The 22,294-nt window shown below is 40.7% G+C and overlaps 1 protein-coding gene across 4 annotated transcripts in view; it reads right to left on the reverse strand.

The window, feature by feature from the left end:
- The window catches only part of SLC5A11 (solute carrier family 5 member 11), an 83,335-nt gene that overhangs the window by 35,178 nt on the left and 25,863 nt on the right, over positions 1-22,294 (reverse strand). For all 4 annotated transcript variants that reach the window (XM_004477078.3, XM_004477077.3, XM_058286255.2 and 1 more), the window contains 6 exons: positions 21,819-21,923; positions 20,537-20,596; positions 11,919-12,023; positions 10,587-10,692; positions 6,491-6,571; positions 346-551 (listed from right to left, as the gene is read on the reverse strand). In XM_004477078.3, the coding sequence (XP_004477135.1) occupies positions 346-551; positions 6,491-6,571; positions 10,587-10,692; positions 11,919-12,023; positions 20,537-20,596; positions 21,819-21,923 (663 nt within the window). The remainder of the gene's footprint in view (positions 1-345; positions 552-6,490; positions 6,572-10,586; positions 10,693-11,918; positions 12,024-20,536; positions 20,597-21,818; positions 21,924-22,294) is intronic.

Genomic DNA, 22,294 nt, shown 5'->3' on the forward strand with positions numbered 1-22,294 from the left:
TGTTGTCTGTTTTGTTCACTCATGATTTCTAAGTGCTCAGAGTGGTGCTCAGCAAGTATGTGCTGAACAAATGAGATCCACTATCCATTTTGACCTTCGCTTATAATATATCATGTCTCTTGCTTAATGGGTCTTTGAGACGCCAAGGAGAATGTATTAAGCTTCCCCCTTTGCAAATATCAGCAGCTTTGGATTTCCCAATAGCATTAGTAAGAGCAAGGAGTAAAATAGCAGGTGGGACAATAGAAAGGAAGAAGTGAAAAAGGATGGGAAAAGACAAATGAGAGATGAGATGGAGGGAGAGAGGTGCCCTAGAGGACACTTGCTTGGCCAGTTGCCCTGTACCTGATCTGTGCACCAGTACCAGAGGGAGGGAATGGACATGCCAAGCAGGATCCCAGGCCACGGGAGATCAGATGTCAGTGGGTCTCTGAAAATATGAAAGGCATCTTCTCTGGGCAGCCCACAACTGCTGTTTTCACTCCTGTTGTTAGCCAGGGCCAGGAAATACTTCTCCTTCAGGCCTTCCATCCCGCCAACTGCAGCAAAACCTAGAATTCAGAGGAAGCCCAAGTTTGCCAGGGACTCATATCCATCCATAGCAAGTGATGAGGGGACAGTTGGAGATCTGGAAAATCTTAGAGCAGAACTACCAAGGAAGGTTGTTCCCCATAAGGGTCCTTAGCCTTTTCTTTTTTCTTTTCCTTCCTTCCTCCCTCCCTTCCTCCTTCCCTCCTTCCCTACCTCCCTTCCTTCTTCCTTTCTATTTCATGGTGCCTATGGATTGCTTCTCAGAATAATATTCTAAAATACTATTTTAAAATATACTTAAAGAGAATTTTTAAAATATTTTAAAGAAAATCTTTAAAATAAGTAAAACTATTTCTCAGCATAATATTACATAATAAGATTGTAAAGGAAACCAAATACATTGAAAACAATTTTTAAAGTATAAAAAAATGATGATATAGTATTTAAAATGTACTTGCTCAATTAAATAGTAAGATCCATCAGTAGGTCTAATAATGACTTTGTTCAAAGTAGCTAAGAGCACAATACATCAGGAACAAGTGTAATGTAATATAAAAATCTCTGGGATAACTTTTGGTATGGAAGTCACAGCTACCGTTACATTACTGTGGATTGTTGCCTACATTTACCACTGAAAAATGCTAAATCTCAGTTATAGATTAGTGAAAATAGAGATGTTATTTTTTGTCCATCTAAGTTCACACACTCCGTTGAATTCTGTCCATGGATCCCAAATTAAGAAACCCTGCCTTAAGGAAGCATTCTTGCACCTCTGAAACTCTCAGTTGCTGTCAATTCACAATATCACAAGAGTGCTCCAAGTAATTTATGGCCTTGAGCAAGTCACTTCCCCTCACTGGGATTGGCTTTCCTCATCTGCCAGTGGGGATAAAGCAGCACCAACCTCATAGAGGAAAGGAGCAAGGACTGAAGCATATAATGCACTTAAAATGCTTTGCCAACATCTGGCATAAATGTTAGCTATTCTAAAAAAAAATTAACTACTGTATTTGCAGATAATTTGTTGGTTTTCATTAAATGAAAGGATTCAAAGTTATCCCTAAAAACAACATTACTCTCATTTGATTACATTCTGAAAGTCTTTCCTGTGTTCAAGAGAAGGGGCTGGTGTTATCATTTGGATAGAAATGACAGCTAACCTGCAGTCTGGCTTATCTTTGCTGAAGCTTATGGTTAACAATATCTACTGAGAAAAAGAAAAGGTTATTGTGATGATAAATTTTTATTATGCTTTACTTCCCTGAAAAAGTATTTTGTGGAAGCAGAGATGGCTCAAGCCATTGGGCAACCCCCTCCCACATGGGAGGTCCCGGGTTTGGTTCCTGGTACCTCCTAAAAAGAAGACAAGCACACAATGAACAGACGCAGAGAGCAGACAGCAAGTGCAAAAAGAATGAGGGGTTTGGGAGAAAAATATATAAGTAAAATAAATCTTTATTTTTAAAATAGTATTTTGTGGTAGTAATGGTCAGGAGTATGTGTTTGTCAATAACTAGATTCCCTCATGAGAGTGTATAAAGCAGGTGAATTTCACCCACCATAGAGATCACAGCAGGTATAAAGTAGAGAAGAGAATTGCCCCAGTCTGGGTGAAAATGAAGTAGGGCAGAGTTCTCAAACTTTAACATGCATTTGAACGACTTGGGAATCATTGAAATGAGGATCTGATTTAGCATTGGGGAGGAGAACTCTCATTACAGACAAAGGACAAGATAAGAATTACAGTAGACTTCTCAAAAAATACTCAATATAGAAGACAATAAAGTGACATCTTGAAAGTGCTGGAAGAAAATAACAACTCAGAATATTCTACTCAGTGAAAATATTTTTCAGAAATCAAGGAAAAATAGAGATGTTTGCAAACAAACAAAAACTGAGATAATTCATTACCAGAAGACCTGCACAAGAAGAACTAAAGAAATGAAGATCTCCTGAAATAGTTACATGAAGGGGACCAGGTGTAGCTCAGTGGCTGAGTGCCTGCTTCTCATGTACGAGGTCCCAGGTTCACCTAGTCCCTCTTAAAATTAAATAGATAGATAGATAGATAGATAGATAGATAGATAGATAGATAGATAGACAGACTGAATATAAAAGGCTTTTTTCTTCTTTTTAATCACGCTAAAAGACAACTGTCAGAAGTGGGTATAGCTCACGTGGTTGAGCACCTATTTCCCACATATGAAGTCCTGGGTTCAATCCCTAGTGCCTCCTTAAAATATATATAAAATTTAAAAAAAATAAAACTGTCTAAGGCAAAACTAGTAACATACACAAAAGTATGACAACAATAGCTCAAAACAGCACAAATATGAGAAGAAAGGATTTGGGAGTATAACATTATAAGTTTCCTAAACTATACATGAAGCAGTATAGTATTATTAAAGGCAGACTGTGATTAATTAAAGGTATATTGTAAACCCTAGGGTCACCACCCAAGTAATTTTTGAATAAAGATTAATTGAACTACAGAATGAATGAAACAAATAGAAAACAACTGACAAGATGGTAGATTCTAATGTAATCCTATAAATAGTCTAAAGACACAAAGTAAAAGATCTCTGATTGTCAGACTGGAGCAAACACAAGACAATCTAAATGATGTCTACAAGGACCCCATGTTATCTATAAGGCATGGATAGGTTTAAAATAAAAAGATGGAAAAACATATGCCATGTGAACACTAATCTAGAGAAAGCTACAGTGGTCGTATTACTATCAGACAAACTATACTCTAGAACAAGGAAATTTTTGGGTATAAAGAAGGATGTTGCACGATAAAGGAGTCAATTCACCAAAAATACATAATAATCCTAAATGTATCTTTACATAACAAGACAGTCCCAAATACACGATGCAAAAACTGATAGAACTGAAAGGAGACATACAAAAATCAAAAATTACATTTGGAGACACCAGTCCCCTCTTTTAGTAATTGTCAGAAAAAAATAGACTAAAAAATCCGTAAGGATATAGGAGAATTAAACAACACTCTCAACCAACTTGACGTTATATAAAAACACTACACCAAACATCAGCAGAATACATTTTCTTTTGTAGTATATGTTGAACATTCATCAAAATAAACAATATTCTGGGCCATAAAATAATTTTAAGCAAATCTAAAAGACACAAGAACATGCAAAAATATATTCTAGGGGGGAGTGAATGTAGCTCAAGTGGTTAAGTGCCTGTTTCCCATGTATAAGGTTGTGGGTTTGATCCCTAATACTTCCTAAAAAACTTATATTATTTTTCCTCAGGAAAAAACTCTTGGAATTAACCTAAAAACTGATAAACTATCTGGAAAACATGAAATATTTATGGGTCAAAGAGGAAATCACAAGGGAAATTAGAAAATAGTTTAAATTGAATGAAAATGAAAACACAATGTATCAGACTTTAAGGAATGCCCTAAAATAGTGCATGGGGGAAATTAAAGCATCATATGCTTTATATTAAAAAAGAAGAAAGGCCTCAAATCAATGACCTAATCTTCTGCTTCAAGAAACTAGAAAAAAGAATAAATTAACCCCAAAGCAAGCTAAAGAAAATAAATAGTAAAGAATATAAATAAATGAAATTGAAAAACAGAAAATCAGTAAAGAAAAGTAACCAACACAGAAGATGGCTCTTTGAAGTAATCAGTAAAATTGATAAACCTCTATCCAGACTAACCATGGAAAAAAGAAGACACAAATTTACCAACATCAGGAATTAAAGATGGAAAATCACTGCAGATTCCATAGACATTTAAAGGTCTTTAAGGGAATATTACAAGCTACTTCATCCCAATAAATCTACAATTTAGAATAAACGGACCTATATTCTTTTAAAAGCTTAAAGAATGGACCACTAGCTAGATTTAGGTTTTCTCACACACACAGTATGGTTTTCTCGGAGACCCACTCTCTTTACACTTGGATGGCACCAAAATCACTTCTCAGATGTACAGCTGAAATCGTTGTTCTGCACAGCTGTCAGCCCAAATTTTATCTCCTCGTATTTTTTAAGATAATACTTATTGAACACTTATTCTAAGCCAAAAGTGGGCCCAAGTGCTTTACTTACATTAATTCATTTAATTCTCACAACAATTCTTTAGGTAGAATTTTATTCTGTTTCAGAACTAAGGAACAGAGAAACAAATTGCCTATGGTCACTTAAGTCATAAGATCACATCTTCTTAACCAAGGCTTGAAACATGTAAAAATTGGAACCCAATTATTATCTGGATCCAGCATCTGTGCTGTTAACTTCTATGCTATTCTACCTCTCATTGGAGACACAGGGAGATCCTGAAGCTTACTGATGGTATAAAAATTCACATCACATGACTCTGGGCCATTGACTGATATCTCAGCCGTAGGTCCTCTTTATATATACAAGCAAAATTTTCTTCTTCAGAAGAGTCCATAACATTTCTTGTTCAAGCAATTTTTGTTGCTGTTCATATTGTAAAATAAATTTATTTTTCCATGATTATCTCTTTGAATTTTCATTAAGAAGACAAAAGTAACACCTGCACAAAATTCAATCTATGCAGAAAAGTACAAAGTTACAGGGAACTTCTTGCCTGTACTCCTTGATGCCTGCTCCCAGACTGTCCCCACAAATGTTATTACCATGTTATCCCTCACTGTTGTGACCATACAATATGTTGATTAAGGGCATGAGGTCTAAAGTCAGTCTACCTGGGTTTGAATCCCAGCTTTGCCATTTTTAGCTATGCTACCTTGGGCAAGTTGTTTAGTTTTCTCACCTGAAAAATGAGGGTGATGATAATATTAATATCGTAGGGTTGTTATGAACATTAAATGAGATAACACATCTGGGTCACATGCATTTTAATAAATTTATTACATTTTTTACTTTTTATTTTGAGGTAATTATAGACCCATAGAAGAGTTGTAAAAATAGTACAGAGAGCTCCCATACACCCTTTGCCAAGCTTGTCCTAATGTTATCATCTTATATAACCATAATACAATTATCAAAACTAATAAATTAATATTGGCACAATGCTATACTACAGCCTATTCAGATTTCACCACTAATGTTCTTTTCTATTTCAGGATCTAACCCAGGGTTCCATATTTCATTTTTTATTGCATCTCCTTAGTTTCCTCTAATTCCTTGGTCTTTCCTTGTTTTTTATGTCCTTGACACTTTTAAAGAACACTGGTCAAGTATTCTGTAAAATGTCCCTCAATTTATGTTTGTCTGATGTTTCATCAGTTAGGGTGATGTAAAGTATTTTGGCAAGAATAGCAGAGAGGGGATGTTGCATCCTCGTGGTACCTCACATTAGGAAGCACATGAAAGTCAAATGTCTTATTACCAGTGATATTAACCTTGACACTTAGATATGGTCATATCTGCCAGGTTTCTCCACTGGAAAGTGACCATTTTTCCCTTTGTAATTAATAAATTTTTGAGGAAAGATATTTTGCAGCTGGGCAAATATCCTGTTTCCTCCATAAACTTTCACTGACTTTAGCATTTATCACTGAATCTTGCTTGCTGCAATATTACTGTGGTGTTCTAATGATGATTTTTAATTTCTCCCACCCTGTTGACATTTATTGACTGGAATTATTCTGTAAGAAAGAGTTGTCCCTTCTCTTCTTTTTAGGACAGAAGGAATTACTAATTTCTTACTTAAAAAAGAATGTGTTGGGAGCAGATGTAGCTCAATGGTTTGAGCACCTGCTTCCCATGTATGAGGTCCTGGGTTCAATCCCCAGTGCCACCTAAAAAGAAAAAAAAAAGTAAGTTTCCATGATAAGCACAAATCTCTTGTAGCTAAAATAAGCATGCATCAAGCAAAGCAACTTGTGACAAGAACCCCCTGTGTTGTATGCCTCTTCACAGATGGTGGCAGCAGCAGTCCCTGCTTGAAAGAGGTGCTATCACCCACCCCAGTGACCCCACTTACTGTAACCCATCAGGATCAATGCTCCTATAAGCATGATCAGTGTCTGCAGAGCATCTGTGTAGATCACAGCAGCCAGGCCACCTGGAAGGGGAGGGATGAGCACTGAGGTGAGTGAGGGTCAGGAATCTGAAGGGGAGGAGCTACTTTAGGTAGCAGAGGGAAGCTGGAAGGTTCAGGCTGGACTGAGGAAATGTCTTAGCATTGATTGTTTGAGATGGAGGCCACAATAACTCCTCCCTGTATGTATGGACATTTTGCAAGGTGACTTTGCTGCTCCTGCTATGTCGAGTGAAGTGTATTTCTCTACTTTTTAAATATGGGCTTGGCCACAGGACTTGCTTTGACCCATAGAGGGATGGAGAGGTGACAGCTAAGGGGGGTGGAGTTTTTCTTTTTGGAGTAATGAAATAGTTATAAAAATTTTTGTGGTGATGAATGTACAACATTGTGATTATCCTAAAAGCCATTGATTTTATATACTTTAGACAGAGCATATGGTATGTAAATATATCTCAATAAAACTGCTTAAAGCAAACAAATAAATGTGCAAGAATAGCCAGAAATAGCAGCTATGTATGTCAGGGGAAGCACAGAGAGATTGATAGGTGAAGAATGTTCTTGTCTATTTTTTATTTTTTATTATTATGATTAAAATAATGAAAATACTCTAATAATGATTGAAGTGATGAATGTACAACTATGTATTTAAACCAAATACCACTGAATATATTCTTTGGATGAATTTTATGCTTTATTAATATGTATCAATAGAATTGATTTGTTTAAAAAAATAAAAGAATGTGGAAATGATGTGCAGCTCCAAGCCCCTGCAGCCTGTACTCATACTCTCTTTTTTCTTACCATTATTTTTTTCCTTATTTTTAAAGAAGCTTTAGATTGCATAAATGTTGCATCGAAAATAAAGGGGATTCCCATATACCCCACCCCCTTTGCTCTTACTCTCTTATTGCCCTGAGACTGACACGCTTTATGAAGCCCAATCACGCCCAATGGAGGATGATGGCTACCATGGAGGTTGACCCCAGTCAACCACCCAAGCTAATCCCCAGCCATGCAAGTGAGGTCATCTTGTTCCAGCTAGCCATTCTAGTTGCCATATGGCTACAACTCAAGTGAACTCAGGTGAGGCCAGCAGAGCAACCATCTGGTCAATGCAAAGATTTGTGCAAAGCTATAAACCATTGTTGTAAGTCCCAAAATTTGGGAGTGGTTTGTTGTACAGCAATACATAATAAAGCAAGTACAGAGTCCCTGAGCTCTGAATATCTATATTTTTAACACTGGAGAAAGGATGTGAGTACTAGTTATTTAGAGCCCTAGTAGACTCCACAAACAGGGTTATGTGTTCTGCCTCAATAGATTCTTGTTTGTTTTGTCACCTAGAAAATCTTCGTAATGACAACAATGGTAGCAAAGCCATAGGCAACTTGATAGAATGACCTTTCCAACATCTTCCCTTTTATCTCCCCGCCTTCCTCCTTCCTAATGGAGAAGGGATACTTATCTGATACAAACAGGTATTCTAGTGGGACAGTCACTGTGCAATTAAATGACATGCACATGCAGAAATGAGAATACAGGTTACCAGGGACAGTTGGGGTTGGGAATGGGGAATTAAGGTTTAATTGGTACAGAGTTTCCATTTGGGGTGATAGAATAGTTTTGGTAATGTGATGATGGTGGTGGTGATGGTAGTGCAACATTGTGAATGTAATTAACACCACCAAATTGAATGCTTGAAAGTGGTTAAAATGGGAAATTTTAGGTTGTATATGTTACCAGAATAAAAACTTAAAAAAAAACAAAACCATAGAACAATGCAACACAAAGAGTGAGTGCTGGCAAGCGGACTTGGCCCAGTGGTTAGGGTGTCCATCTACCACATGGGAGGTCCACAGTTCAAACCCCGGGCCTCCTTGACCCAGGTGGAGCTGGCCCATGTGCAGTGCTGATGCACTCAAGGAGTGCCATGCCACGCAGGGGTGTCCCCACATAGGGGAGCCCCATGCACAAGGAGTGCACCCCGAAAGGAGAGCCGCCTGGTGCGAAAGAAAGTGCAGCCTGCCTAGAATGGCACCGAACACATAAAGACGTGACACAACAAGATGATGCAACAAAAAGAAACACAGATTCCCATGCCACTGACAACAACAGAAGTGGACAAAGAAGAACACACAGCAAAATAGACACAGACAACTGGGGTGGGGGGTGAGGGTGGGGGGGAGGAGAGAGGGATGGGGGAGAGGGGAGAGAAATAAATAAATAAATCTTTAAGAAAAAGAGTGAGTGCTAATGTAAAGTATAGACTATACATAATACTATAATTATATTATTGTTTGGGCAATTATAACAAATGCAAAATGTTAATAACAGGGAAAATTGTATGGGAGGCGCAGGATATATAGGAACTCTGTACTTTCTGCATGATTTTTCTGTAAACTACAACTGCTCTAAATTTAAAAAAAAATTTAAACTGCACATGGGTGTGATGTCCTCCAATGATTCCTCCTTCCTTGGCAGCAGGGATGTGCCTAAGGCCCTTTCACAAATGGAAGGAGGCCTGGCCTGGATTCTATCCCCATTCCTCTCCTGTCCCAACACGCATTTTGTCAGCCTGAGTGTATGAGAGCTTGATGTTCGGTACCACTTAAACCCACCATCATTTCTATACTAACATTTATTATGTATTTATCAGGAGCCAGGAGCGATGTTTAGTTTTTGACTCAACCATTCACCAAATATCAGGTGAGCACTTAAGTAGTTTTAGGTTGTCAGGATACAGAGGCAAACAATACAGCATGCTTCCTGACTTCATGGAGCTTGCAGTCTAGTCGGGGAGACAGACCCCAAACAAAGAAACAAAAATAAATTAGCTATTGCCACTACCTGTCCCCTTTCTCCATGCTCCAGGCACATGATTTCTATTAGTTCTGAGAATTTGGCTATGATTTTTCTGCATCAGAAGCCTTTGCAATTACAATTTGTCACTTTTCTGTTTAGAACCTCCAACGGCATCCCATGGCATTTGCAACAAAATATAGGCTCAGTTTATTTATTACAAGACTCTTGCTCCTGCCCACCTCTCAAATCTTTTCTCCTGCCCTTAGGCAACTCTTGTTTCTGTGAATGGCACCCCTGGAGTTGAGTAGGGCACAACCCCCATAACCACTTGATCACTCAGCTACAGCACATTCACCCCCTTGCTAGTCCTCAAACAAGCAAAACATGTTCTCCTCTCAGAGCCTTTACATTTATCCTTCACTCTGCTTGGCATTGTATTCTCCTGAACTTTTCATTAATATTTCCTTCACAGCCTTGAAAATTGGTTTAAATATTACTTTATGGAGGCCTTATCTGAGCATTTATATTTAAAAAGAAACAAAAGTCTTCCCCTGCTCCTCCCTATCTCCTCATCCTGCTTTATTTTCCTTCATCACACTTATCAGTTATAATAACATATCCTAGCACTACTTATTAATTTCCTTATCCATTGTCTGTCTCTCTTTCCCCACTTTGGGGTAGAGATTTTGTGTGTCTTGTTCACTGCTGTACCCCATCTCCTAGTATGGTAACTGGAACATAATAGGATATATGGATGTGTGTGTGTGTGTGTGTGTGTGTGTGTGTCATAACAAGAGAAAGCAGATAAGGGTAAGGCTGGAGCAGAATAAAGTAAATATTCAAAAAGAGATCATTGTAGAGGTCTGACTGTGTGCCAGGTTCCTTTCTAGAAGCCCAGACTTCAGGCCCCAGAATTGTGGTAGTCTATTAGCCACCTGTGCACAGTGCCTGTGAATGTGCATGTTCAATGCTTAGCTTGTCCTCAAGAAACAGTTCTTAAATCAACGAATGGAAAATAGCTCTATATAACTGTGGTTATCAAGCAACCCTTGCCTTCTGGATAATGGCCAAGATAAATCTTACGTATCTGGGTCAATGGAGTGAGGTTTAATGAATAAATGACTTTAATGTACTAGAGCATCGAAAAAATAAAATAAATGAGCCAAGACAAGGTGAAGTGGTGTGTAGTTCCTGCCCACCATCTCTCCCAGCACTACCCATTGCTGAGACATACCTGCAATAGTGTATACAGCTGTGATGGCCAACAGCCCAACTATGGCCAGGTACAGATCTAGGTGCAAAGACTGTTGAATAAAGATGGCGCCTGCATACATGTCCACCTGTAAGGACATCAAGTTGATCAGATGAATGAATGAATAAATAAATGAGAAGTACAGGGGAATGGACATTTGCAGAGCAGGTTCCCCAGGACTAAGCCAAAGCCCAGATTCTGGCAGATACAAAAGAGTCATATATCAACCTTCCTTTATCCTTTCTGCCCAGATCAGGGGTCTCTGAAGTGGAGCTCTGCGGGCAATTAAGTTTGAGCTTAATAAGGTTCACCTAGGCCAATACAATAGCCTCCTCATTAGTCTTCTTGTTCCTACTTTTGGTTCTTTTCATTTCACCCTCCACACTATATCATTTATTAAATATCATGAGGATCATATCATCCTTCTCTTTCCCATTAAAACTCTTTAGTGACTCCCCATTTCTCCCAAGACAAAGTCTAAATAATTTAGTTTGAGTTGCATGCTAGGCTTTTCATGATCTGCCTGCCTATCAAGCCTCATTTTCCTTTACTCACTTCATATTCCCAGTCCTCCAGGCATTCTGAAATACTCCCTATTTTCCTAACTAGTCATGCTCATCTGTGCTTCCAAGCCTTTTCTTGTACAAGTTCGTCTGTGTGGAATGTCAATCCCTCTTTTTTTAACTGGCAAACTCCTCCTCAGATGCAACATCTCTTATGAAGTCTGCCCCATATCTTCCCACCAGACTGCCAGTGAGCATTCTAGACAGGAACTTTTGTCTCTGGAGCTGGCATAGACCTAGTTGTTGATGTTTAGATTGGATGGAATTTCCTCTGCTCCCTCCTGCCCCCTCATCTAGGGCAAGGTGTCTGAAGCTAGAAGTAGAGATGGCCTCAGTGTAAGTCAAGCCAGCTGAGTGGTATGTGCTCAAAGGGTGCAATGCATCTGTGTTTTGCCACTTTTCCAGATCTGTCAGTTCAAAGGTCAGGGAAGAGCAGGTCTAATTGACCATGAGCACATCTAATTAGCAGATGATCACTGCCTGACCACAAAAGGAAGATAAAGGTCCCACCCAAGAGTTGATAGGGCATGGGGAGGGGAGACCTTACCAGCCCTTTATCCCTACTTCCTCTGCCTATGCTTATCCTTCTCCTCCTCCCGTCTCCATCCAGGTAGAGGCTCTCCTCACCTCCCTGAAGCCTGCCCACAAGGAAGAGCCTGTGGGTGGGGAGGGGATACCCTCAGCAATGGACTGTGGCTTATCTTCTCACTGTGCTGCAGGAACATGGCCAGCCTGTGTCCCCCCACCTTACCGAGATCTTCGTGAAGATATAGATAAACAGGTAGAGCACGGCCAGAGTGATGGGGATTCTGTTGCCACCAAAGCGTTTCCTCAGGTATTCTGGCATTGTGGTGACCTGGGGGCCAGAGAGGAACTTTCACTACCCAGCTGATTTCAGGCACTTGGCCTCTTATGTACAATCCCCTCCCACCTCCTTCCCAAACTCAGACCCACAAATGGTCGACCTTGAAATTCTCAGTAGGAGACATAAGAACGGAGGAGAATGTGATCTAAGCCCCCTCTCAGTCACAAGTACAGTGGGCATCACCATCCCCAAATCCTCGAGACTGAGCAATGAACAAACATAATGGGAGACTGCACCTATGGACGCAAGTAGACTTATTATTATTCCATTAATGGAAGAACTTTAACATTTATAAAAAGAAAGTGGTCACCAGAAGTTTTGTGGGGAAGGAGGGGGAAGAATAGGTGTAACATGGGGCATTTGGAGACATTGGAATTATTCTGCATGATATCGTAATGATGGACACAAGCCATTATACATTTTGTCAAAAACTATAAAATTATGCAGTGCAAAGTGTAAACCATAATGTAAACTACAAATCATGGTTACTAGCAATGCTTCAACCTGTGCTCATCAATTGCAACAAATATACCACAGTAATAAGAGATGTTGTTAATGGGGGAAAGTATGGGAGGGGAAGAGGAGGTTTATGGGAAACCCTTATATTTCGATGTAACATTTATGTAATCTAAAGCTCCTTTAAAAAAAAAAAGAAGAAAGGAGTAGAAAATAGGGGTAGGGGAGGGGAAGGAACTGTAATGCAGAGAAGGATTGGGGTTCTGGCAGGGGTGTATACCCAATTGTGGTAGATTAAAACATGTACCCCCTGGGAAGCGGATGTGGCTCAACTGATAGAGCATCTTCCTACCATATAGGAGGTCCAGGGTTTGAACCCAGGGCCTCCTGGCCTAGGTAGTGAGCTGGCCCGTGTGCAGCACTGCCACACGCAAGTAGTGCCATGCCATGCAGGGGTGTTCCCACGTTGGGGAGCCCCACTCACAAAGAGTGCACCCTGCAAGAAGAGTCACCCTGTGTGAAAAAAAAAAAACACGGCAGCCTGCCCAGGAGTGGTGCTGCACACACAGAGAGCTCATGCAGCAAGATGATGCAACAAAGAGAGACACAGATTTCCATTGCTGCCAAGAATGCAAGCAGACACAGAAGAACACACAGCAAATGGACACAAAAGAGCAGACAACGGGGGGATGGGGGGGAGGGAGAAATAAATAAAATAAATCTTTAAAAAAATATATGTACTTCCAACAAAAGGCATGTTCTGAATCTTAATCCTTATTCTTTTGGGTATGAACCCATTTGTAAATAGGACCCTTTAAGATGTATCATCAGTTAAGGTATGGACTCATTTATTAATAGAATCTTCTAAGATCCTAATTGAGGTATGGCCCAACTGAACTAGGTTGAGCCTTAATCCATATTACTGGAGGGTTTAAAAGAGTAGCCGGAAGTCAGCAGAAATGGGAAGAGCAGGCACAAGGAGAGAAAGATCCCCTGTGATGGGAGGTAGAGATGCCAGCCAAGGAACCCCAAAGATTGCTGCAGACTCAGGAAGAAAGCATGACCTTGCTGATGCCTTGGTTGGGGTCTTCTAGCCTCTAAAAGAGAGAGCCAATAAATTCTTGTTTAAGCCAAGTCGTGTGTGGTATTTGACATAGCAGTCTGGCAAACTATGATACTAGCTATCACATTTTCCAAACACCAGGCATTTGCATACTCCCATCCCAATTTTTGCCATGTACTATATTATTATTTACTTAATGTTTTTCTTTAAACCAACCTTCATTTTAGTTTAAATAACATATCAAAAAAGGGAATTTTAAATACCACTCAAATGGAAAATCAGGATCACTTGCTTAACTTAAAAGTACCAGCAAAAACAAATACATAGATAATAAAACAAGGCTCTGATAATGAATGAGTTGATAAATGCACAATTGTGTGACTAATACCAAATATCATTGATTGGTATTTGATTGTACACTTTGGGTGAATTGGATTGTATGCTTTATTAATATATATATATCAATAAAACTGACTTGTTTTTAAAAATTCATTTATTTTCTATTCTGTTTTCTATTCTTTTCTAACAACTTACTGTTGTACACCAAAGGCTTTGGGCCCAGGGCCTGTTCATTCTTTCTTTAAAAAAAAAAAAGAAGTTGGGGAGAGGTACTAAAGTGTGGAGAGGTAATAAAGGCATAGTAGCACCAATATGATCCTTTCCCCTTAAGTTTATTGAAAAAATGAAAGACAGTGGAAAAGGAAATAACTTCACTATGTGATTCAGGGTAGTTGGCCCCATATCTGTCTAACACTTAAGATCATCTCAAGAATCTTCATTGGAAGAGGTCACAGGGTAGCAGCCAGAAGCTGGAAGTCACTGGAACCCAGAAGAGAAATGCCATGTGCATTGTTATGTGATGGAAAAGTCAAGGAACCCCAGCTGGCCAAAAGATACTGATTCCAGGAGAAACCAAGCCTTCTAACCTCTGAAACCAGGAGCCACTAAATTTCTACTGTTAACCCAACCCAAGACAGCCAGACCAACCTGCCCTAAGTCTGTGTACACTGTCATCATTGTTGGGCCTTCTTTGCCCTCATCTTCAGATGATGCCCAGTGTCCCATGCAGGGCAAAATACCAGTTGGAGACCATTGTTAACCTTTGCTACAAACCACTGAGGTTAGGAATATTATTATCATTTAACAGATGAGGAAACCAGGGCTATGGAAGTAGGATGACTTGCCCAGGAGGTAAGGGGCAAAGTCAGGATTAGAATTTATCTCCTGAATCAGTGATTCTCAAATTCACCAGCTGATAAGAATCCACTGGGCTCTTTGTTCACAGATGCCCTGGCCTCATCCCAGACCCACTGCACAAGAACCTTCAGGAAAGAGGCTAGGGAGTTCTGTGTTTCCTAAAAATCGACTTTCCATATACCCAGCAAGTCTCAATGTTTTACAACCAACATTCTCAAAGTTTTGAAATTATCTTGTTTATGGAACAAAATATGCTTTTAACACAATAACTGATAAGTTTTCTGAGTGGGAGTAGTTATATTAGCAAACAGAGTTAATAAGATAATTGTCATCGTTGAGTGCCTTTTAAAAAAAGTTGAGTATTAAATAAACTGCGTCTAAGAAATGTTACTCTAGCTCCTGCTATATGTTGGGTCTTTTAGATATTATTTCTAAGCCTTACAAGCAAACATTGCAAGGTAAAACCATCCCCATTTTAGAGAAGAAGCAGAGGCACAGAAATATTAAATGACATGCCCAAAGCCACGTAGACCGTATGAACATCATCATGTGTCAAAAATCATCACTAGCAAGAGAAATGGAGTTACTGTGATTTACCTAGGCTGAATGAGATTTATGTGCTAGTCTACATACACATGGGCACATACATACACACTCGGGCATACGAGCATTCAGGCTGGAAAGGGGTTTGGCATCTTCTTAGACCCATGCCATCCTACGCCCCCAAAATTGGGGGCCTGTTAGCAAGAAAGAAGCCGCAGGATGGTTATTGGACAGATATCGGCCAGTGTCTGCCACATACCTCACCTTGTTGTACAGATATGAAAACTGAGGCCCAGACAGGGATGCCATGGCCCCACAGCAAGTTCACTGTCAGGACCAGAACCTGAACTCACTCTCTAGGCCAACAGCCTTTCCAGGCTGCTTATTACAATTGGGGACTAATAGCCTGCTGGAGGCTGTTTCCTGGGGAATAGCAACCAGCTGCTGGCTACACCAGGAGCCCCTTAACCCCTGCCAGGCCACCCCAAGGGAATCTATCTAGGTCTCACCTGTTTCAGTAAGAGGAGGTCACTTTCTTGTCATTAAGGGACTTGTCAACGCAGAAACCCATGAGTCATTTTCTAGGGGAAAAAGGCTCTGAGATAAGGGCCCATCCCAGAAAGAAATAAAACATTGGCCAAAGGCCCAGACTTTCAGGGAAGCCAGCAGGCCCACTCAGGGGGTTACCTTGAGCCAAAGTCTCTCTGGATAGAACTGATTTATTATTCAATCATTCATTCAATTACAGGTGTGCCATTTATTCATTCATTCAACAAATATTTATTGGGAGGGGCAAAGCAACTCACTTTTAACTGTATACTTCTGAAGTATTTACATTTGTTACTACAAATGAGCATGTGTTGCTTTTGTCTGGTTTGTTAAGCTGTGTTTGTAATTAATTTTTAATATCATGAGTGAAACTTAAATGCTTTCTTCTGGTAACCAGAAAAAAAAAAAAAGAATTTCCACTGGTCCATGTTCCAATCATTGGGGAAATTGCTTCACTGTACACCTTTAGCCTTACCACCAAGAAAATCAGGGAATTCTAGAAACATAATGTGCTGGCAGAGACCAGAGACCTTCTTCACCAGGGAAGCATTCAATTATAGCAGCCCCCTCTTGCCCTAGGGCGGGCGGTCTGAATGCATGAGGTGGCATTAATATCTCCCTCTCCTGGGGTACCCCAGGGCCTGGGCCATGATGCCAAGAACCATTTTGGGGGCTGCGTTTTTCTTGGGGTTTGGCACATCTCCCAAACAGAGACTCTCCTCACCACCCACATCCCCTTTTTGCTGACTTGGGATTGAGACAATGACACACCGTGACTAACATCTATTCTTCTATGAGGTACTAGATCTTGGATATGAAAGGACAGAGCAATGATGATATTTGCAGAAATATTTGCAGCTCCTTCTCCACGCTATACCCGAAAATGAGGTATGTCCAAGTCTAACCCAGGAAAAAGACTGATAGATACCTAGCCATGAGCTAATGAATGAGAAACTATCCACTCCCAAGTCAGACTGTGAAGGCAAGAGAATCTGGCAATTGTTCAAGAAGTTGAGAGGGGAGATTGGGAGAAACTAGATGGTCAGACTTGCTTTAAGAAAAGCTAAACTATGGAAAATGGATGTGGCTCAACAAATTGGGCTCCTGTCTACCATATAAGAGGTCCAGGGTTCAATATCCAGGGTCTCCTGGTGAGGGCAAACTGGCCCTCGTGGCAAGGTGACCCATGCGGAGTGTTGGCCCATGCAGGAATGCGGCCCTACACAGGAGTGCTGCCCTGCGTGGGAATGCCACTTCACACAGGAAAAGCCACCCCGCACAGGTGTGTGGGCCAATGCTGAGACCTGGCACAGCAAGATGACACAACAAGAGACACAGAGGAGAGAAATAAGAAGACATAGCAGAACAGGGGAGCTGAGGTGACACAAGAGAGTTATCACCTCTCTCCCACTCCAGAAGGGCCCAGGATCACTTCCTGGGGCTGCCTAATGAAAATACAAGCAGACACAGAAGAGCACACAGAAAATGGACACAGAGAGTAGACAATAGGGGGAATGGGCAGGGGAGGCAGGGTTGAAATAAATAAAATAAATCTTAAAAAAAAAAAAAGAAGCTAAACCAGGGAGAGTGGATGAGAACTTCAGTTCATTCAGACAAAAGTACTAAGAATGGCACTCCATAGAGTGAATTCACTATCTTGTGAATGACAATTACCAGCTAGACTTTGTTTGGGAGTTGGTTGACAATCTTTATTATCAGATGACCTTTGTTTCAATATAGAGAGAGTGGCATGCAAAGTGTCTTCAGCTATGTACACACAGAAATTTTCTCATGAGCTAAGAAAGGATGGAGGGATGAAAGTCATCAGAGAGCTTGCAGCATTGGTATCTAGAAATCAGACTCTGGGGAGAAAAGTGAAGCTAGCTGACAGATGGGAGGCAGAGTCCTGGGCTGTTTGTTGTAAAGCAGCTGAAAAAACAATTTGCCAGGAAGCAAGCTTCAGAGAGGGAGGAAAAGAGAAGAAATGGTCTCATTTGCCCAGAGCACTAAAGGCTTCCCTATCTCTTTTGAGTCCCTGCTCCTTAAATGGAATGTAGAAGCTGTTTAAGAGATGACCCAGATCCCCAAGCTATACCCCTAAGCCACTCCTGGCTGCGGGCTTCCCCCGTCCTTGGTGAGGCTTGTTACCACCAGCCTCTAGTTCGAACTAGGTGAATAAATGCAACTAACAGCTGTCTTTGGAGATTATGGCCCTAACCCCAGAGGCCCTCTGTGATGGTGGCTCCTGACACCTTCACACTCCTTATCTGCTGGCGGTGGTGGAAGGGGAGGGGACCTCTGTATCTGTCACACCCAGCCTGAATATCACATTTCTATCTTTATGTGGAAAGCCCTCCTTCCTCATTTTCATGTGGAAACTCCTTCCTCCTTGTCGGAAACCCATGCCATCCTGCTATTACAACTTCCACCCTCCCTGACCCTCCCTAAATCCCTCCCCAACATTCAGTGAGGACTCAGCTCCTCTCTTTCTAGACCCTCCCTCTAATCTGGAACTACCTTCAATAACTATCTCAAGAACCCACATTCAGACACCACATGCATTCAGCTCAGCCCCAACAACAGTTTGACATATCCACTCCAGCAACCAATGTTTCTGACCACAACCTGAACCTTGTCATCACCAGAACCTGGTTCACCTCTGAATTTTCATCAGTGCAGCTGACTCTGATGACCCCTGCTTTGGAACTGGGCCAAGAGTTCCATTCCCTAATTAGTGCCTCTTTTTTGGGGTCATCAGCACATTCCTCATTTCACATCCTTCTGAATTCATGTAAGAATATGCTCTTGATTCATTTCAACAAATATTTATTGAGCCTCCACCATTTTCCTACTCTATTCTAGATAATGGGAGAAAACTGAAATGATCCTAGCCCTTCTGCTTATAGTCTAACGGGAAAGACAGATAGTATGGTGCAGTGATTCTCAACTGAAGATGATTTTGTCACCCAGGAAACATTTGGCAATGTCTGTAGACATTTTTGGTTATCACAACTTAGTGGTTTGCTATTGATATCTAGTGGGAAGTTTTCTTATTAATATTCATCCACATTATCTCAACCTTGATATTATGAAAAACAAAATGCTTTACCTAATCCCAGCTGAATGGCAGGGTATATGGATTTTCTTTTCTTACATAGGGGTGTGATTTTTTAAAAAATGAAAATAGATTACCTAATATTAAAATGTGGGATTAACCCCCTCTTAACAATGATGAGGCAACCTTTAACACAATACTGAGTTCAATTTATTTAAGTTTTTAAAATCCATATTCATAAGTAAAATAGGTCTGTAATTTTCTTGGTAGGTAGTATCAGTATTATCTTAGACTCAAAATATGATAGACAAAAATCAATTTTAGGTGGATAATAGATGTAAATGGGAAAAGTTCTAGAAGATAATATAGAAGAATATCTTCATGACCTTGGAGTAGGAAAAAAAATTTTAAGCAAGGCATAAAAGGCAGTAACCATTGAGGAAAGCTGATAAATATGACTACATTAAAACTTAGAGGGGGAGCAGATGTGGCTTAAGCAGTTGAGCACCCACCTCCCACATGGGAGGTTCCAGGTTCAGTTCCCAGTGCCTCCTAAAAGAAGATGAGCAGACACAATGAACAGATACTAGCAGACACAATGAGCAGACAGATGAAGGAGCCAACTCAGGGCAGGGGGAAGCTAGGGGGAGTGGCTAAAGCTAAAGTGGTTGAGTGCCTGCTTCCCATGTACAAGGTCCTAGATTTGATCCCCAACACATCCTAAAAACAAAACAAACAAAACAAAACAAAACACAGCTATCACTGGGGAGCAGATTTAGCTAAGCGGTTGAGCACCAAGTCCTGGAGCCTCCTAAAAAAAATCTAATATCTAGAAAGTATTTTTTTAAATTATACCTTTGATCATTATATAGACTTTTTGAAAAAGTGTTCTCCCATTTTGTGGCTTGTATTTTCCTTTTTAAAATGTACTGGGGCCAGGGATTGAATGTGGGAAGCCAGCACTCAACACCTGAGCCACATCAGCCTCCCTGAGTTGGATTTTTCGTTTGTTTGCTTGTTGTTTGTTTTTGTTTTTTCAGGAGGCACCAGGAACCGAACCTGGGACCTTCCATGTGAGAAGCAGGCATTCATTTGCTTCCCTATTATAGATTTTTATATCTTGTATACTTTCTAAAAATTTCTGTGATAAAAAGTTAAAATAAGTGATTGCTTCATGAACAGCATGGTGATAATCTATGATCTTGGCATGCTTGATAGGATGGAATAAAATCTAGATGGTATTAGGGACACAAAATTTTCAATAATATCATAAATGATTTTTAATCTATTTTTTCAAAAAGCCTAAAGCAATATTACTTTGTTTGCAAAGAAAGAAAGAAAAATCGCTGCATCATATTTTTTTAGCAAGAACTTTGACATATGGGTTTCACATTTAAAATAGACTGTGAGTCTTATATTTGTGTGAAAAGCCCCGTGTACATCTTGGATGCTGGTTACTAAAGAACTGCTCAGGATACGGTTCCTAACTGTGTCATCCAGGCATCCTCCCATCCTCCCATCAGTGCTGGGACCCTTCAGTAGCTGTCTAATGAATGTTCCCGGGAGGAAGAAAGGGTGGTAGGAAGGAGGGGAGGCAGGGTTTACTTTCCCAAAGTGTCTCCCCATTCCCTTCAGACTTACCTGACCAGCGATATAGATAGGGAGGAAGATCCAGGACAACATCAGCACAGAAAATAAGCCCTACCAAGAAAACACAGGCTCTCAGCAACCTGCCCACATCAAGATGCCCATTTGGGTTTCCCTCTGCACCCTGGGGCTCCCTCTCTTGAGTGGCTCACCCTCCCTGGGCCTTCATATTTATTTCCATTTGTAAAAGGGGGAGGAGGGGATGTTGTGTGGGGAAGGGTGGGAATAGCAGCCTTTTGCAACTCCTGCCATCTCTGACTCTTGAACTCCCCACACCATCCTCCTTCATCCAGCTATGCTCCCTCCAGTCCATGGCAGTGGTTAAAACACAGGCTATGAGGTCAGGCAAGTCTGGGCTCTAAGACTGCCATGGCAATGAGTATCTGGTGCTGCAGGGAAAGTGTGCAGAGGTCCTGAGACTCATTCTCCTCATCTGCCAAATGGGGTAACGGTGCATCACTGGGTTGTTGCAAGGAATCCGTGAGATGGTATTTACTATGCACTTACTATAAGCCAGGCCTTCTTTTTCCCCTTTGCAAGCATTAATTCATTATTAACCCTCTTTTATGTAAGAGAACTGGGGGCTCAGGGAGGTTGAGTAACTTGCCCGAGGTCACACAGCTTGTAGGTATTGGAGCCAGGATGGGAACCCAGGTAGTCTGGTTCTAGTCTGGAATTGAGTCCCATAATATGAAAATGTACAAAATGTGCTTAACTTTGTGTACCGAGTGTAGAGTAATCACTTGTCAATTGTTATGAAGATAAGATCATTATTCATTTACACATCCTGCCTTCTCCTGGTGAAAATCATATCCTGAATGAGCTCTGCTACACAGAAGACTGCGTCTTCTGTCTTGGGTATCAGTGGGGCAATCAAAAGACGAACCACTGAGCCACATAATTTTGGTCATGACAAGCTGATCTCTAAATGCACAGAAATACCCTCCAGAAGCATGATAACTTCCTTCTTCTGAATCAGCAAGGGAGGGACCCTGAGCCCTCTTCTCCCTAGCCTTGCTTGTTGGGGTCATGGCCTATGGACCTCCATTAAGAGAGCACAGGGATGCCTAAGACTTGCAGACCAAGTCTGACCCTTGCTTACTCTTGAAGCTTAGTCTTGAAGCTCCTTTGAAGATTCCTCTTTCTTTCTTCCTTTTTTTTTTTTCCATACAGCACCATTCCACTTTGTAAAATGCAAGGCATGCACACGACTTTCCCCTAGGATGTATCTATTAGGTGAAGGGTGAGGTGTCTGTGCCCTGAATAAAATACTCACGTTAAGCTCATATGCAGATACAGAAATGCCTGCAGCAGCACCTGACCCTGCCAGGCCAATGAAATGTCCACTCCCAACATTGCTGGCAAACAGGGATGCACCTACCTATAAGGAGATGGATGAGTCAGATCTTGGAGTCTGGATCTGAGGCACCTGCTCCCCACCCCTAGGTTCCTGTCTTGCCCCAAACAGACCAAGACAGAAGGCTAAACAGGAGCAGCACGGCCATCCTTAGTCTGTTGGACACCTTTTGGACAAATTAGAAAAAGACTCTCCTTTCCCAAGATTATTTTATTTCCACCTATTAGAAAGTAGCATAGCACACATACATCTAGGATGCCTACAGTATAAATTGTATCCCCTAAGGTTGTACAGTACACAAATTCAACAACTGTATGCAGCATCCCTGTGAGAAAGGATGACAGGTATTGCAGAAAGTGCTTCATGCTAAGAATTAGGAAATCTGCATTACTCTC

Source organism: Dasypus novemcinctus, chromosome 23, assembly GCF_030445035.2.
Source record: "Dasypus novemcinctus isolate mDasNov1 chromosome 23, mDasNov1.1.hap2, whole genome shotgun sequence".
Classification (NCBI taxonomy): Eukaryota; Metazoa; Chordata; class Mammalia; order Cingulata; family Dasypodidae; genus Dasypus; species Dasypus novemcinctus.